Source organism: Mustela erminea, chromosome 1 (assembly GCF_009829155.1).
Source record: "Mustela erminea isolate mMusErm1 chromosome 1, mMusErm1.Pri, whole genome shotgun sequence".
Taxonomy (NCBI): Eukaryota; Metazoa; Chordata; class Mammalia; order Carnivora; family Mustelidae; genus Mustela; species Mustela erminea.
The window spans coordinates 30,447,868-30,466,300 of record NC_045614.1 but is presented as its reverse complement, the minus strand read 5'-3'; the positions used below and the strand labels follow the sequence as shown (position 1 = coordinate 30,466,300).

The window sequence follows — 18,433 nt, the reverse complement described above, 5'->3', positions numbered from 1 at the left end:
ATGTCATCACTGAATTAATGCTGTTTGCCTTTTACTGGCTTGGCTCTCATCCCAGTAGAAGCAAATAAAAACGGAGTACATTGTACTATAAATGCTACAGGCAGCGATGCATCAGATGGACGCATGTGGAACGCGCCTACCCCATGGTCAGGGCTCAGCTTCGGCGGCGGGACAACCACCCCTACGCCGTCAAGGCTAAAATGAGCTTGGATCCGAGAGACCACTCTCAGGAGTAGGCGAAAGCGGGATTCTTTCCCTTTTCAGCAAAGAGCAAGAGAAGGACACACTCCACACTCATAATACAGCCTGGTTTAACGGTGGGCAACTTGACTACATTTGTTCTGAGTAACACCGCTCATTAAAAACCACCCACATCCGCGAATTAAGACGGCTGCTTAAAACACACACACACACGCCAAAAAACTGTGGTTAAAAACACACATAAAACTTACCATCTTAACCATTTCTAAGAGTGCGTTTCAGCCGTGTCCAGTGTATTCACACTGTTGGGCAACCCATCTCCAGAATCTGTCTTTCCTCAGCGAAACGGAAACCCTGTACCCGTTAAACCCTAGCCCCCCCACCCCCAGCCTCTGCCAGCTACCTTCTCCCTCTGCCCCTATGACTCTGACGACCCTAGGCACCTCACACTCGTGGAGTCACAGACTCGTCTTTGTGCCACTGGCTTATTTCCCCGGCATCCTGTCCTCAAGGTTCACTCGTGCTGCAGCGTGTACCAGAACGTTCTTCCTTTCTGAGGCTGAATACCATTCCATTGTATGTGGAGACCACATTTAATTCATCCATGCATCTGTTTGGGTAACAACCCAAATGTGCCTCCCTCGGCGACTGTAAACAATACCACTGTGAACATGGATACACAGGGATCTCGTCAAGACCCTGCTTTCAGTTCCTTTGGGGAGCTACCCAGCAGTGGGATGGCTGGTTCATATGGCAGTTCTATTTTTAATTTTTTAAGGAACCACCATATTGTTCTCTACAGCGGCTGGACCGTTTTACATTCCCACCAACAGCGCACAAGCGTTCCAAATTCCCTCCATGTTCGCCAACGTTTGTTATTTTCTGTTTGGTTTTGTTGTTTGCACAGTAGCCCCCCAAGCAGGTGTGAAGTGAGAAGGTGGCTGGTTTTTTCCAGGGCCACAAAACGCGTCTTTATTTTTCTGGAGCCCTGGCATTGTCTAAACCACGGCAGCAGAGACACGACTGTCAGTTACAAACACACGTATCCTCCTGCAAGGGGCCCGGGCTCTGGACTCCCACTACTGTGCAGGAGCTGGTTTAGAGCATCGTGTGTTTCCATCTGTATTACCACCCGAGGGGCGCCTGCGGGGCTCAGTGGTTTAAGCCTTTGCCTTCGGCTCAGGTCATGATCTCAGGGTGCTGGGATTGAGCTCCCGCATTGGGCTCTCTGCTCAGCAGGGAGCCTGCTTCCTCCTCTCTCTGCCTGCCTCTCTGCCTACTTGTGATCTCTCTCTCTCCGTCAAATAAATAAATAAAATACTTAATACACACACACACACACACACACACACACACACATATATATGGTTATATAACCAAACACACACACGCACACACACACACTACCACCCGGAGTCCCTGTGAATAAGCACTCCTTGCCCCTTCACGGAGAGCTCCCTTCAACACATGCAATCAAACAATAGTCTGTCATATCTCCTTCAGTCAGGCATTGGAAAACTAGAGGTCTTTGATAATCCCAATTACACTCTAAGTCCTATAAGTACTCTGGTCCTGACCTACCAAACTGCCACCACAGACCCTTGGTGGCAACATCATGGGTCCCGGACATCAGTTGGGAAAGAGCTCATCCACGATCTTGGATCAAATACGTACGACAACCTGAATTCCTGACCCCGGCCTTCATGGAATGTCCTGCTTGTTCTCAGTGGGGTCTGGTTCCCCACCACCAAGAGACATAGACTCTGTCTTAGTTCAAAGATTAGTTCGCGCAGGACAGAAACTTCCAAGGGGCCAAAGGCTTTCTGGGAGGACACAAAACCACGTCGGCACTGAGCAACTCCTCCAGGCTGCTCCCAGCCGCCGCATGCCGGACCTCCTGGGAAGATGACAGCTGAGAACAGGGACAGGCAGGGTCATCTAAAAAACACCTTCAAAAAGAGGACCTGACCCACGAAACTAGCCCCGGCTGCCAAGTGCTTTGGAAAGTCCCTACAACAGCCTGCTTAATTTATTTTAGATAAAGTCTCCTACAGTTCCCTCCATGTCCACACAGTCAGGCTGAGCACTACATCCATGATTCCTGCCCTGTCTGCACGAACCTGTCCTAGCCCCTACTTCTGTCCTTAACGATTTCTTTCCTCAAATGAACTTTGAGAAGGACACTGCATATTAACATGAAAAATCAGAGTTTCTTGAGCACAGCAGCGTTGGCACTTGGGACCAGGGAGGTCTTTGTTGTGGGGGGCTGGTCTGTGCAGGGTTAGGGTTCTCAACAGCATCCCTGGTTTCTCCCCAACTAGATGCCAGGGGCAGCCCCCTCCCCAGGCACAACAACCCGACACGTTTCCAGATGTTGCCAAACGCCTTTGGGGAGTGTAGGGACAGAATCCTCTCTGGCTGAAAACCTCTGCCATAAATGGAAAACTGCTATTTTTCTCTAAAGCACACATTCAAATAGTCACTTAATAATTAACATGCCATCTGAAATCATCCCGTGTTGCCCACTTAGGGAAGGAGCCCAAAGCCAGAGGGAAAGCAGTCCTGTGTGAGGGGGACTTCCCTGGCCTGTGCTGGAGCTCTGTGTTGCCCGGACATGTTCCTTAGCCTTCTGTGCCTTAGTTCCCTCACTGGCCAAAGGCAACAAGGACAGCACCGCCCCCCCAGGGGTGCGAAAGGACCACAAACACAGTCGGGCTTTTAGCACAGGCAACAGGCAGCAAAGAACAAATGTCACCCAGTACTGTTACTGTTTCTAGAATCAGAGGTTTTCAAGGTGGGTTCCTCAGAGCTTGAGGGTTCCAAAGGGGTACCTCAGGGTTTGCCCAAAGGAGTGGGGTGTCTGGAGCTTGGCACCCACCCCTGTGGTTCAAAGCAGAACAGCAGGGGGTCATGAGTGGCTTGGTCAGTCCGTTACACAACCGACTCCAGGTATAAGCTTGGGTCATGGGATCGAGTCCTGCGTCCGGCTCTGTGTTGAGCTCAGAGTCCGCTTGTGACTCCCTCTCTCTCTCCTCTTGTCCCTCCCCCTTGCTCTCTCTCATTCTCTCTCTCTCCCTCTAAAATAAATACATCTTAGAAAAAAGAAAAAAGAAAAAAAGAAGCAAGAGGCCCAATGAACTGACTCTGACCATTCTCAGCTCATGTTTCAGACAAAAGGAGGCCAGGAGACTGGTAGGCTGACCCTAGAACTGTACTGTCCTTTAAGTACCTGGTTCAGGACTGACCCAGAGAGGGGCGGGTGTAAGATTTCAGGGAATGAACATTTCTCTACTGGGGTTCTGAGCAGGATTCAGTCTGAGAAAGGACTTTCCCTGATTTGAGGAAACAAAGATGGAAAGCCCTAGCACTAAAGGATTGTTTTATAGACCACGCCCACCCTGAAATGCTTCTGCCAGGGCCTGCTGTCCTGCACACCACCCCAAGAACATCTTATGGTATCATTTGGCTACTGGGGGTGCCTGCACCACGTTCTGCCTGTGGCTCACAAGAGAGGGGCTGCAGCAGATTTCCACGCGGCACATGTCCCATCGAGGATTTCCCACTAGCAGAGGCCAGCACAGAGACACAGCAGCTGCGTGGAAGCCTCTAATCCTTCCCATCGGCCTGCAGGGCAGCTGGAAATGGAGCTATCAGCTCTACACCAAGGCCAACGACCAGCAGTTCCTACCTCCCCAGTCCAGAGATGTGTTTAGTTGGAGTATGTGAAAATGAAAAATGAAAGGGAAGAAAAAGGGAAAATGTCTTAAAAATTGGAACTCATTTAAAAATTGAGAGATTTTTAAAATCTGGATTTCTGGCTTGCGAGGGATCTTCAGCGGCTGTAATCAGAAGAACTGAGTGAGGCTGTCCTCTTTAGAAAACACACGTGCACTCTGATTTGCTGTGGTCCTCCCCCCTCCCTAATGTCTGCTTCTCTCACTGACCCCACCTGTCTGCCTTCTGTCATTGTCTGAGTTTGCTGCTTCTCCCACAGAAGGACTCCTCTTCTCCTTCCTTGTGAATTCATACCAAAGCCACTACTCACAGGACTTACAAAGATGTTATCAGACATCATCAGAATTTAAAACAAGGCTTCTGGAGATGCTGGTCAAAATATAACACAGTTTGTAACTTTAAAGAATTAATGCTTGTTTCAAAGAGGCTAAATGTAGGGGACCTGGGTGACTCTGTCGGTTAAGCGTCCGATGCTTGATTTTGGCTCAGGTCATGGTCTTGGGAGTCTTGGGATTGAGCCCTGTGTCGGGCTCTGCGCTCAGCAGGGGGTTTGTGGGAGGTCCTCTCTCTCCCCTCTGCCCCTCCACACCCTCCATCCCGCTCGCTCTCTCTCTCTCAAGAAAAAAAAAAAAAAAAAGAAGGCTAATTATTGATGAAAATAATTGTGTTTACTTACCGTGAAGAAAAACTAAGTGAAATTTAAAGAAATGTACATACAAAGTCTTTAAGTCGCCACTAACATGCAGGTGAGGGGCTTTATTTAAGAAGTAAATGCCAAGCGGGAGGAGGCAGACGGAGAAAGAGTAAGAGGGCTGGAAGGGAAGTGAGGTGGTGGGATCATGGACTGATGTGAGGTTGCGGGTTTTACCCTTGGGTCACTCATACCCTTCGTCAACCAATAAGCACACACGTATTTCTGCTTAAACCAGGGGTCGGAAAATGTGGCTGTGCAGGTCAAACCAGGCCCACTGTCTAGTTCTGTACATGGCGTTTTGTTGGAACTCAAGCACATCTGCTCACTTACATATTATTCTGGCTGCTTTTGTGCCACCTGGAGGGGCTGACAAGTTTTGACAGAGACCTACGGCCCACAAGGCTTTGAGATGTGAACCTTCCCCCTAGATGTACATGTTGAGGGAGTGGCTCTGATTTACCAGCCTGTGGAAAGAGCACAGTTCCTGGAGGTCATTCCGAATGGCAGCTAACTGTGGACAAGTCTTGGCATGCTCCTTACTGTCCAGGGAGGATGACAAAAGAAAGACCCACGAGGAGCCTCCTTATGGTTGCCATTGTGATTTCGTGGCCTGTGGGTTGCAACAGCACCTCCTTACTTGTGATGGACCACAAGGGAGACTCCATTTATCTGCACTGAGAGCTCTTGTTATACCCATTTTACAGATGAGAACACCGAGCATACAGACTGCCTGAGGAGTCGGCATGAGTCCAGGGCAGAGGCTACTGGGGTGACCTGACTCCAGAAGGAACTCTGCCGAGATGGCACATGGTGATGCTTCATGGCGGAAGCTGGAGACCCACACGCCCCAGCCCCGGGGCTCCAGATCCCCAGGGTTCACTGAGTCTTTCCCTTTCCCTGGAATCAGACGCCAACCCCAATGACTCATTGCCTCCCCCCAGAACAAACACAGGTCCCCCGCTGCTCTCTAGTCTCACAAAGTACGAACACTCCCAACCTAAGTTCTCAACAGCCATCTTTGTCGGAAGTATGGGCCAAGCAGTGTTTAAGAGAACAGGCGGAGAAGACGACCTTGCCAGAGCCCTGAGCCCACAACGCAGAGTCACTCAGGACTGAAAATCTGGCCTCGACAAGGTCTACCACTAGTCTATGGAGAAACCCCACTAGTCCAAGCCACCACTGCCCTCACTGCCTAACTGGGCTTCTTGTGTCTCTTCCTGCCTCCCCTCCGCAAAGAGGCCACAGGGGTCTTTCAAAAATGTTAATCAGACGAGCCAGTCTCCTGCTGAAATCCACCACTGGTTTTCCATTTCAATTAGAATCAAGTCCTCAGCATGGACCATGAGGCCCCTCCGGGTCTGAGCTCCACCAGTCTGTGAACTCATCCCTTCTCCCTCCTCCTGACTCTCCAGGGTCCACACGCACTGGCCCTGGGATCGCATCTCCACCACTCCAAATTCATCCCGACTTTGGGTCTCTGGACCTGTACTCCTCCAGCTCTCTGCATGGCTACCTCGTCCCCATTGGGTCTCCACTCAAATGTCATTCCTCAACCTCTTGATACCCCCCTGCCCCCCGCCCCGCCCCTAGCACTTGCCACTATCTGATGTTACACACTCATTTATTGAAATATCCTCAAGCTTCCCCACTAGAACAGAAACCCCTGGAGAACAGAGGCCTGCCTTGATCTGGGTCCCATTCCCAGTGCTTCATGCGGTGCCCAGTACACAGAGAGTACTCCGTAAATATTTCTTTAATATCTTCAAACATAAGAAATTCTACTGTCTCACAGTAATTCCTAGAGGAAATGTCACCATTCGTGTAGGAATGGCTTCAAACGGCTTTGTAAGTGGCCCGCTATTTCCATCCCTCAACTCTACAGAAGGCTACTCTACACCTTTCCCGAAAACTGGGACAAACTGAGCAACACCCACAGGAAACCCAAACTTCAAAAAACGAGTCCATACCAGCTTTAAGGAGGAACGTAATTCAAAACATGAAAATTTATTCTAAGTTGTATCTTAACATACGAGATCTCAGCTTTAGATGAATTTTAATGTTTACAAGTGCAAAAGCAAATAAATATTTACCAGTTGCTTTTTTTTTTTTTTTGCACTCTTATAACTCCACAACAGCTTAGATGCAAAAAAAATTGTTGCTAAACATCTTGTAGTCTGGCAAAAAGAAGAATTTCTTATTAAGAAAACCCCTCACAACAATCACAACCCCTCATGCACACGGCTGCCTCGCAGACTATCAGGATGGTTTGTTAGGATCTGAGCACAGGATAGAGCAAAGAAGCACTATGGGTCGGGGTGACCGGGGATCGCCAGCTCAGGGCGGGGGCCAGAGCAGCCACGGCCGGGTCTCACCATCAGCTGGGTACTGCATACGGCAAACGGGACTCTGGCAGAGAGAGCCCCACTGCTTGGGCGAGGACTGTGGGCTCCCCACTGAGCAGGGAGCCTGACATGTGCTCGATCCCAGGACCCTGGAATCATGACCTGAACTGAAGGCAGATGCTTAACCGACTGAGCCACTCAGGCACCCCTCACTGTGTAGTTTAAATCCTCAGAGTTATTCTGCAGTAAGTAGATTTGTTAAGGGAACAAATATCACAGTGAGACTTATTCCAGCCACAAAGAGAGAGGAAGTTATTCTTATAATAATAAAAAATACAGACAGACAGATAGATACACACACAAACATCTCTTACGCCAGGGCCATACACGATCTCAGGAAGACTAAGCACTTTCTGGAGCTTCGTCTCCCATCTCATCCTCAGATGAGGACAGGCACTTACCTGGATTAACAGTGATAAATTTGCTGTCCTCAGAAAATCGGTCCCCTCGGGACATGGGCTTTTTCGATGGCATCTGGGGCCTCCTGGAATCGCTCCCTTGGAAACGCTCCTCTGTGACTGTGGGGGGCACTTGGGTGGAGGTGACCGAGCCAGAGTCCAGGCCGTGGCGGGCATCCCTCACGTCATCGGGCTGGTCTGTGGGGTCGGCAGTGAAGTCCTGCCTGGGCCCGGGCAGAGTCTGATGCCCCCCCTCCTCGGCCGTCCTGTTGGCGGACGATGGTGTGGGGGTGGGCTCGTCCTGCCTTGGCTCCTGGGCAGCGTGGGTCACCCCGCTCTTCTTCTTCTCAGGGTCCTTCTCCCCCTCGTCCTCGTGCTCCCGCTCCCCGTCCTCGCTCTCACTTTTCTCATCCTTCTCCCCTTCTTCTGTGCCCTCGCTGTCCTTGCTCGGTGCCGAGTCGCCGTCAGGGCCTGGGGAAGCCAAGGCCTCCGTGGTGGCCAGGACAGGCCTGACGGCCTGCTTGCTGGCAGAGGCGGCCGTGGGCAGGCGTGTGGGCCACACCGTGCTGGGAAAGGAGGGGATGCCACCGCCGCTGAAGCCCAGGCCAGCCAGGAGCGTGCTGGTGACCACTGAGGCCACGGTCGCCTGGCTGCCGCTAGAGGACGGACCCATCCCAGTTGCCATGGAGACAAATGAGAAGGGGATGCCGGAGGATGTCCAGGTGGAAGAGCCCGAGCTGATGGGGGCCATGTCGGCTGACGAGGCAGGAGATGCTGTGGGCTTCAAGGGGTCACACGGGGAGGGCAGGAGAGGGGAGAGAAGAGAGAGCAGAGTGGCGTGAGTCACCAGGATAGGGAAAGAGGCCCTGGTTATGGCCCTTAATGAGTTTTACTCATCTTTGATTCTCCTCACAGGGTTTCTCAAAGAGCAGTGCCAAAGGTGACACGAGGCGATCCGTGAACAACCATCTCTGGTCTTAATGGTTACACAATTACTTGCAGTGCATTAAAAAACTTAACTAGCCTATCACACCCAACTTTTCACTGCTATGGCTTAGGAGGAAGCCAGGTATCAAAAGAAGAGTAAGTACTATTAAAGTTGGTGGAAAAAAAAAAACAACTAAGTAATAAACTGGCCACGTCAGATGTTTGAGTGATCCCGGGGTGACCCTGGAAGACACAGGCGCCCTTGCCTTTTCATACACCAGAGGCCCTTGCGGAGAGCACACAGCAATTAGGTCCAGAAAAGCCCTCTGGAGTGGCCACCCGAGTCAGCAGCAGCAGGGTTGGAAGAAGAAGCCACTCCACACTGCCCACTTTGGGAATTGGCTGACAGCCGTGTGCCTTTGGGATGGGCCCTGCACGGCTGCCAGAACTTCCAGAATTTCTGGGTCTACATGGTCTATCTATGTCCACATATATGGCAACAGGAGAAATTCCATTTAACAAGAACCCACTGTGTGCCAGGCCTTCACACCCTACCCTGGAGGCAAGCAGGTTCATCACCCCATTTTATAGGTCAGGAAACCGAGGCACAGAGATGCTGAGGGCTGGAGGGAGGGCTGCCTGTGTGTGAGCCTCAGCTCATTCTTCCTACCACACCAAACTGGGGCTTACGTGTGGGAGCCACATATGGTACCTCAAGGAAAACAAGAGATGTTGCTCTAAGTTATCCGTTTAATTTTAGTTTTTATAACCTGGTGTACAGAACCCAGATTTCCATCCCATCACTTCTATAGTTGAAAACAACACAGTCAGAACAACTTGGATTTCATACCATTATCACCATATTGTAGCTGGGAAACTTTGTAGTTTAAGGATGGCCGAGTTAGCAAATGTTAGGTTCTAAAGTTGGTTAATGAAATTCCAAATGCCACGTAAGATAAGGTGCCGAAGACAGAGAAGTCAGATGGTTTGGGCTTGAGTTGACAAGCTCCTGTCTGGGGGATGCTGAGTACATTACTTTTAACTCATTGAGCCTCAATTGCCTCATCCGTAAAATGGGAACAGTAGTAATACCAATCTCATGGGATGCAGCCAGGAGTAAATAAAATAATAAAATAATCTGTGTCTAAAACCCAGGAAACACCAGCAAATTTTAGACTACTACTGTCACCACCAACACTATCATTAATACCATGATTGTTCTTCACACTAGAAATGGCAAAGCTTAGATATTAATTGAAGCTCCAGAAATCTGCAAATCCACGTAACGCTGGGAAGTGAGAGCCTCTGAACTTTAGCATATGTCAGTGAAGAGCATGGAAGAGACCTTTTCACTCCTTTTCGAGTACTCCTACATTGTATGATCTCACAGATGATAATTTAAAATCGAGACAGTTTTTATCTTGGTAAGAAATATACAGTATAACACAACTGCTTTAACTCTGTCGCAAAGCTTTTTTTCATAACACACTGAATTATGAACAGTGAGAAATGTAAGGGTTTCTGTATTTTCACTGCTTTGTGAGCAGTTTAACAACATCATACTGCCATCTCGTGGTGAAAGTTTTTACTGCATGTGAATGAAAAAACGGGCGGGACAAAGCAATTACCATCTGCTACTTACCACTCCTGTTTTAACAATTCTGGTCCCTTGGAATATTCGAGTAGTATTAGCTGAAACAAAGAAATTACATTGTGAATAATACAACTTTTTTGTTGTTCCAACAAATCTTTACTTAAGCTTTACATACAATTGCCACATGTCACTAGACACTATTTCTGCAGACTTTCTCCCAACTATTTAAAAAATGTAAAACCCTTCTTAGCTTATGAATCATTTAAAAACTTTCAGAATGCTATACAGTTTCCTGGCTCTTAAGTTTAAGCTATTAGTTTCAGTTTTTTGAGTTTTTTAATTGCTTTCTGTTTTAAAGTATAGCTTACATAAGTAAACAAATAAATCTTAAGTGTATAGTCTAATTTTCTTTTCTTTTCTTCTTTTAAAGACTTTATTTATTTGACAGAGAGAGACCACAAGTAGGCAGAGAGACAGGCAGAGAGAATGGGAGAAGCAGGCTCCCTGCTGAGCAGAGAGCCCGATGCCGGGCTCGATCCCAGGACCCTGAGATCACGACACAAACCGAAGGCAGAGGCTTAATCCACTGAGCCACCCAGGTGCCCCTATAGTCTAATTTTCTTTGTAAACACCTCTGTGACTACCACCTGTACTGAGACATAGATGTTCTCCAGGAACCAGCAGGTGTGTGTATGTCCCCACCTTTCCAAAAGGTAACCGCAATTCTGACCTCTGTCAGAGTTTGGTCTATTTTAGATCTTCGCAGAAGTGGAATCAAATTATTACTATTCCTTCCTCTTATCTATCTTTAAAATTTATTATTATTATTATTTTTTAGTAATCTCTACACCCAACATGGGGCTTGAACTCACCACCCTGAGAACAAGAGTCCCATGCTCTTCTGACTGAGCCACCCCCCATTATTTTTTGTTTATAATGTCTTTTACTATCCGTTCAGTCATTATAATATGAATCCTGAATTTACTATAGTATACCTTAAATTAGTATTTTACCACTTGCTAAAAACATAAGATCTTTACAATAATTTAATTCTATTTGCCTGCCTCATCTTTTGTGTATAGTCAAGTATTTTTTTCTACTTAAGTTTTGAAACCCAGTAAGATATTGCCATTATTACATTTAGTGGTCAAATTCTTATATGTCTACACAATATTCATGCTGGTGTTCACTCCTTGTAGTTTTCTTTGACCGTAAGTTAGTATTATAAACAGGAGAACTGAAAAAGTTTAATTTTATAAAACACACATAACATAAAGCTTACCATCTTAACTACTTTTAAGTTGTAGTTCAGTAGTGTTAAGTATATTTTCATTGTTGTGCAACTAATCTCCAGAATTTGTTCATCTTTCGAAACAGAAACTCTGTATCCATTAAACAATACCCATTTTTCCCTTTCCCCGACCCTTTCTATATGTTTCACTAGCTACTTCATGTAAGTGGAATCATATATATTTGTCTTTTTGTGACTGGCTTATTTCATTTTTTTTTTTTTTATTTGTCAGAGAGAGAGCGAGCGAGAGCGAGCACAGGCAGACAGAGTGGAAGGCAGAGTTAGAGGGAGAAGCAGGCTCCCTGCGGAGCAAGGAGCCTGATGCGGGACTCGATCCCAGGACGCTGGGATCATGACCTGAGCCGAAGGCAGCTGCTTAACCAACTGAGCCACCCAGGCGTCCCGGCTTATTTCATTTTGCATAATGTCTTTAAGGTTCATACAATGCTGGACTGTGCGTCAGAATTTGCCCCCTTTTCAAGGCTGAATAATATTCCACTGTATGCATATACCACATTTTATTTATCTATTCATTGTTGGTAGACATTTGGGTTGCTTTGCTGTTGTGAGTAATGGGAACAGTATAATTAAAAAAAAAAACTGACTCTTCATGATAACTCTCAAAAAAACAGTACTGTTACATAAACTAAAAGTTTACTTCCTATATATACATGGTACTAAAAAAACCAGCCCCCCGAAAAAATGCCAAGATAAATAATATGTGTACCTGTTTTAAGTTTTAACCTAAGCCAGAAGTGGCAAATGACTGACATAGTTTTTCGTTTGGCCTGCAAGCTTTTCAAAAAGGTATTTGTTGCAATAGCCTTCAACCTAAAAAATTCCCAATTTCCGGCTTTTCTGAAAAGTCACAATATTCGGTAAAACTGAAGTCTCCTTCCTGCAGGGGCTGAGTGTCCCTCACTTTCTTTGGGTGGATGTAGGATCTCTGACTTCCCATCGATAATCCTCCCCTCCTCTGTACAGGCTCCCGTGCAGCCTCAGGGGTATGTGGGTCTGTAGCCCCCAACCTAACCATACATTCCCTGTGCATAGTTGTGAAGTCCAGTGTGTGAAGAGACAGACGTGGAGAAGAGACCTATCTAGAATTCAGGACAACTAGGTCAAACACAGCAGCCTTGGAAGCAAAGAGCTCTTACCTAAGAATAACTAACTGGTTTAAGCCACGGTGACTAGGATGTTTCTTCAGGACCATTCAGGTCTGAAATGTTGAACTTGGTGCCCATGGGATGCAAGGACAGGGGATAAAAGGCATCTGACTTCCCATTAAGCTCTCACTGACATGTAAGGCTTCCTTCCACCATGAAAAGCAGGCAACAATTCTCAGCCACCCTAGTGGGACCAGAGACTTTGTCTCTGACCTAAGTCAGATGTTTTCATATTGCCTTATATATTTATCATAGCTAGTTTGGAGTATCATTTATGATCACCACTACTCAGAAATCACAGCAGCTAACAGACCCTACTGATTGTCATTCAAAGTTTTAATAAAAATAAAAATAATAATAATAAAAGCATCTATGACTACATTCCAAATTTGTTTAAAATATTTTGACAACTATACTTGGTACTTGGATATAATTGGTTGTCTTTTCTATGTATTTTGCTTATTTATTTTAAGCCATGCTGAGAGAGAATCCATTGGCTTCAGGTTGCCTGATGGGTCCATGGCTTGGAGAGAAAGCTACAGAACCATGATTTTCCATGACTGTTGAGAACTGCAGACAGGCTCTGAATACACAATCAATCTTTCCATCTGTTTGGTGAGTTACTGGGGGTACAGGGTAATATTTACTCTTTGGGGTGGTCTGTTGCTGTGTTTAAATGACTGGGTTTTGGAATAAGAAATTCAGACCCCGCTTAGTAGCCAAGTGATTTCTTTTGCAAGTTAGTTCACTGCCTAGGAAATCATTTCTCCATCTGTAAAATAACACACACGTTACAAGCTGCCACGGGTCAGATGGTGTAACTAATGGGAAAATGTTCTGTAACCGTGAACCATTCTGCGGATACCACTTGCTATACTGCTGTTACTATATTTACCCCACTAAGGCAAATAGGTAACATTTATTATGCTATACAGAACACAAATAGTGTGATATTTACCATAATGTAAAGAGTACACCTGGCTACCTCATGCTCTCAAACCAGTTGTAAATTTCATCACTGGGAAACCCAATAATTCTGAGCAAGGCTTCTGTGAAATTCTCAATGCTTTTCCCCTTTCCCTTTCTTTCTTTCTTTTTTTTTTTTTTTTTTAAGATTTTATTTATTTATTTGACAGAGATAACAAGTAAGTGGAGAGGCAGGCCGGGGGTGGGGTGTGGGGGGTGGGGAAGCAGGCTCCCTGCTTAGCAGGGAGCCTGAATTTGGAGCTCGATCCCAGGACCCGGAGATCATGACCTGAGCTGAAGGCAGAGGCTTAACCCACTGAGCCACCCAGGTGCCCCTCCCCTTTCCCTTTCAAGACTTAAGTCCTACTCATTGCGCAGTGTTCTGTATGGGGCCCTACTGCTCAAAAATGCATCTTTGGGGGCACCTGGGTCGCTCAGTTGGTTAAGCATCTGCCTTCGGCTCAGGTCATAATCCCAGGGTCCTGGGATTGAGCCCCACGTCGAGCTCCTTGCTCAGTGGAGAGCCTGCTTCTCCCTCTGCCTCTCCCTGCTGCTCGTGAACTCTCTCTCTCTCACACAAAAATAAATAAAATCTTTTAAAAATGCGTACATGGGGGGCGCCTGGGTGGCTTAGTGGTAAAATCCTCTACCTTCAGCTCAGGTCATGATCCCCGGGTCCTGGGATCGAGCCCCGCATCGGGCTTTCTGCTCAGCAGGGAGCCTGCTATCTCCTCTCTCTCTCTCTGCCTGCCTCTCTGCCTACTTGTGATCTTTGTCTGTCAAATAAATAAATAAAATCTTAAAAATAAAAATTCGTACATGGCTCCCAACAAGAGGTGTGTTAGCCTATCCAAAGGTCTAGTTGGTACACTGCCTTCCGGCTGCTGTAGGGAAGATGTGAAACCCATCTCGGGGAGGAGTGGAGGACCAGGGCCCTCTGTCTACACATAGGGACAAACACCAATATATAACACGCGTCAACTCACATCCACCTCTAAACAGACTGAGTCCGTGCACAAAGGGGACACTGGCCATTGCCAACAAGTCTCTGTGATTAAACATTTTAAACACACCATGCTTGAAACTTAGAGCTGACAAGGCCTTTTTGCATTACCCTACATTATAAACATTTAATTTTTCAAAGTCCATGAAGAAACCAGCAAGCTCGGGGGCCTATTAATCAGGAAAAGCATTCTGCAGAGCCCGGGTTCTCAGTCAGAGCACACAGGAGGCTTAATCATGATTTATGTGTCCCAAGTCCCAGGGCCCTGGCCTCAGCAAGCTCCCACTGTGGCCTCCCCTTCTCTCTCCCTTAGGCTGGCACAGGCCCAGCTTCAGCCTCCTGGACCCTCCTCCTGGACCGTGGGCAGAGCCTCCAAGACACTCGGCACAGGTGGCCATGGCGAGCGTGATTTATGTGGGCAAAAACTCCAGCCTTGCTCATTTCAATTATTTTAAATGGAAGCAAGACATAACACAAACCTGAGCAAACAGTTAAAGGCCGAACTGTAAAGCTAGGAGGGCTCCTTAGAGGGAATCAAAGGCTGGAAGGGCTTCCTGCCCAGGGTTCATCATTTCTTATTTTTTTAGACCAAACTGAATACTGAAGGGACATCTACAGTTGGTGCCAAGCGCTCTGCTAACTACGTAACGAGCTTCACCGCACGTCATTCTACGAGGCCCCTGTGACAGGGGTACTGTCACTATTACCCCTTTTCAGACTGTGACACTGTAGCTCTGAGAAACTTATCAATGTTCTCTGAGTCCCACCAATGCTGAGCAGTAGCCAGACTCAAACCTGGGGCCCCCATTGGGGGGCCAGCATGTCAGTCTTCACTGGGCAGGCCAGTAACCTGGGCCATCTGGCTAGAACTCAGATTCCTGGCCTTACCCTCAGATTCTGATGCAATTGCTCTGGGAGGCGTTCAGATGCGTGCATTTCTCGGAGACTCCCAGATGATGCTGGTGCTGCTGGTCCACAGACGATGGGCTTCATGGGGCCCCTGAAGCTGGATGCAAAATTCTGGCATTTTCTACACACAAGGTCCAACGCCCTCATCAGATATGTGACTCCAAAAGATTAAGACCCACTGGTTTGGCATGGAGGTTTCTCTGAAACTGGGGATCCCGGAAGGAAAGGACCCTATCAGAGAGGACCTTAGGCTGGCAGAGCAGGAGGCAAAACTCTAGCGTTCCCTCCATGCTGCTCTTGATGTATGTCACCAAACCAAATCAGCAGACTATGGCCCACAGCCCAGCTGCCTGTACTTGTCAATAAAGTTTCAGTGGAACCGGGGCTGGGATTAGGTTGGGACAAGTGAGACAGAGTGGATCCTATCTTTATTTAAAATTTGGGTATTTTGGGGGTGCCTAGGCGGCTCAGTCGGTTAAGTGTCGGCCTTTAGCTCAGGTCATGATCTTGGGGTCCTGGGATTAAGCCCTGAATCGGGCTCCTTGCTCAGTGGGGAGCCTGCCTCTCCCTCTGCCTGCTGCTCCCTCTCTATCAAATAAATGAGTACAATCTTAACTAAAAAAAAAAAAAAAAAAAAAAAAAAAGAATTTGGGCATTTTGTCCACAAACTTTTTCTTTTTTTAACTGAAAAATATAATGTATCTGATGACTGAGTTTTTTGGTGCTCTTTTAAATTTTGCACCAAGGTTAATGCCTCTATTGGCTCACGTTAGTCCTGGCCCTGGAAATTTCTACAAGACCCTGTATCAGCAGGTACAAGCCCCTGGGATCCTGTAAGTAGTGGCTCATTTGTGTGGCTTGCAAGCCCAAAGAGTGGGCCGGATACTTGTGCTCTAGTTCTTAAGAGAACAACTAACTGATTCAGGCTAGAAACCCAAACACATGACCAGGAGGTGATTTCACAATGACAGTGTTAGACAAATACTTGGTTCCCCACAGCTGGAAAATAGCAGTAGTAAAAAAAATAATCAACACTTTGCTTTTTTCCCCCGTCTTCTGGCCTATGAAACCCCTAACCTAAGAGGCAGATTTAAAACCCCACCCTGATTCTTAGGCCAGGTTCATTTTCTTTTGTCCAGGTCCCTTATTAGAAAGGCTAAGGCAGCATAAAGTAGGAAGGGCGCAGGGCCACTGGGGCCCAGAAGGATGGGAATGAGCCTTACCTTGGAAGAGCATCGTCTGGCTGAAGTCACTGCGCATGTCATTCCGACACACCGCCTGGACCCGGAACAGGTAAAGGCTATCAGGGGACACATGGCTAATGGTGGCTTTCTGCAGGGGAAGAAAGGAAAGGTAGTGAGTTGCTTTTGAAGGCTGCTACACACTTTACCTTCTAGAGCAGAACCTAAAATCAGGAAACGTAGTCCTTTTAAATTACTGGGTCCCCTGACCAAGCCTGAGAGCCATGATGCTTCCCTATGGACCATAGGCTCACTTTGAAAGGGAAGGAAGTTCAAAAATAACTGGCTGGGAGTCTGTTTTCAACACTGACATGTACAGGGTGACAGATGTAACAAAATCCATCTTGACTCGTTCTTGACTGTTGTTTGGAACACATCCCCAGCCTTCTTTCCACTCACTAAACTTGGGCTTCTTCCGAAACGACCATACCTTTTGTGTAGTTACAGATTATCCTTATTGACCCTAAACAGCCTCTAGAATTATCAAGTAGACTGACTTTTCAGAACCATGCAGAGATCTTAGTATCAGTGACAAAATCTTGGTGTGTAGGTTTCTTTGCAGTTCAAAGGCCTTGCTGTACCTTGACTGAGGGATAATGTAGGGCACGATGCCAGGAGAGATCACCTGACTAGAAGCCAGATGTCACGAGATCTACCTTTGTCACATCACTCACTAGCGGCGTGATTCCAAGTCAGTTGCTCAGTGTTCTTTTGTTCTCTGCCAGCTTCAACTGTTACATGGAAAGAGTAGTGGCACCCTCCCAGAGTTCTTGTGAGTGCTCCATAACATAGACCATGCAAAGCTTGTTCACAGGTATCCCACACCACACAACAAAAAACACCCCTGGTCTAACACAGAGGTCAGCAAGCTACAGCCACAGGACGAATCTGGCCCACTATCTATTTTTATAAATAAAGTTTTATTAGCACACAGCCAGATCCATTCATTTACATGTTGTCTGTGGCAGCTTGCACCCCACAATGGCAGAGTTGAGTAGCTGCCATGAAGACCTTATGACCTTGAAAGCCCCCAAATTTTGCTATCTGGCTCCTTCTAGGAAATAGTTTGCCAACTCCTGGTCAGGCATCACCAGCCAAATCCAAATTCCCACTCTTCCAAAGCTTTATTCCAAGAGCCTCTGAAAAGGAGAAAACGGAAAATTCCTGAAAAGCAGGCAGCCCTTGCTTCCTCAAATAACACACAATGAAAGAAACGGATTCTCAAAGACTTCCTAATGGATGAAGTGTCCCGTCACTGAAACGTACATTCTGGGCCAAATACGGAAAGCAGTTCTCGGAGCTTAACTGCTGAGTGGTGAGTGAAATGCTCTGAGCAGGTGTGCCAGTACGACTCACATCACCTGCTGCTGTGGCCTTGCGAATGGCTTCCTGGGGACGGCACTAGGTTAGGGTCAAGTTATTTCACTCGAAGACTCATTTCTTTATTTTGGAAAAGGCAGGTAGTAACACCTGCCCCACAAGCAGCAAGGCCATGAAACAAGGCTTTTAGGTTTCAGAGCCACTGCCACCGTAAGTTAGAGAACAGCTTTGTTGCCACTAACTCAGCACTCTTGACTTCTTGAGGAGTTAAGGAATTTGTTTTGTGTGTCCCCAAAGAAAACATCCACCCTTAGAAAATTCTGTAAAAAAGAACCTGCTGTCAAAGCATGTTTTTCTCGCCATCTCTCCCTTTCTCTGAAACTAATTTCTGCCTCATTCTCGAAACCTCTGACCCCTGTTCAGTCTTCATTCAGAGCCAATCTTTGCTCCGTTTACGCAAGGGTTTATTAGAATTCACTACCAGCCCGTATCTATTTATCTTTGTATGTTTATTTTCCACCTAGAACAGGAAACCGCATAAGCACCTGGACAGTTTCTGCTGATGAATGCAAGTCATCTTTCCTCC

General features: G+C 47.0%; 1 protein-coding gene across 5 annotated transcripts in view; it reads right to left on the bottom strand.

Annotated features, from left to right (window-relative positions):
- The window catches only part of PTPRG (protein tyrosine phosphatase receptor type G), a 699,794-nt gene that overhangs the window by 86,619 nt on the left and 594,742 nt on the right, over positions 1-18,433 (bottom strand). For all 5 annotated transcript variants that reach the window (XM_032359252.1, XM_032359242.1, XM_032359260.1 and 2 more), the window contains 3 exons: positions 16,510-16,618; positions 10,000-10,049; positions 7,434-8,211 (listed from right to left, as the gene is read on the bottom strand). In XM_032359252.1, the coding sequence (XP_032215143.1) occupies positions 7,434-8,211; positions 10,000-10,049; positions 16,510-16,618 (937 nt within the window). The remainder of the gene's footprint in view (positions 1-7,433; positions 8,212-9,999; positions 10,050-16,509; positions 16,619-18,433) is intronic.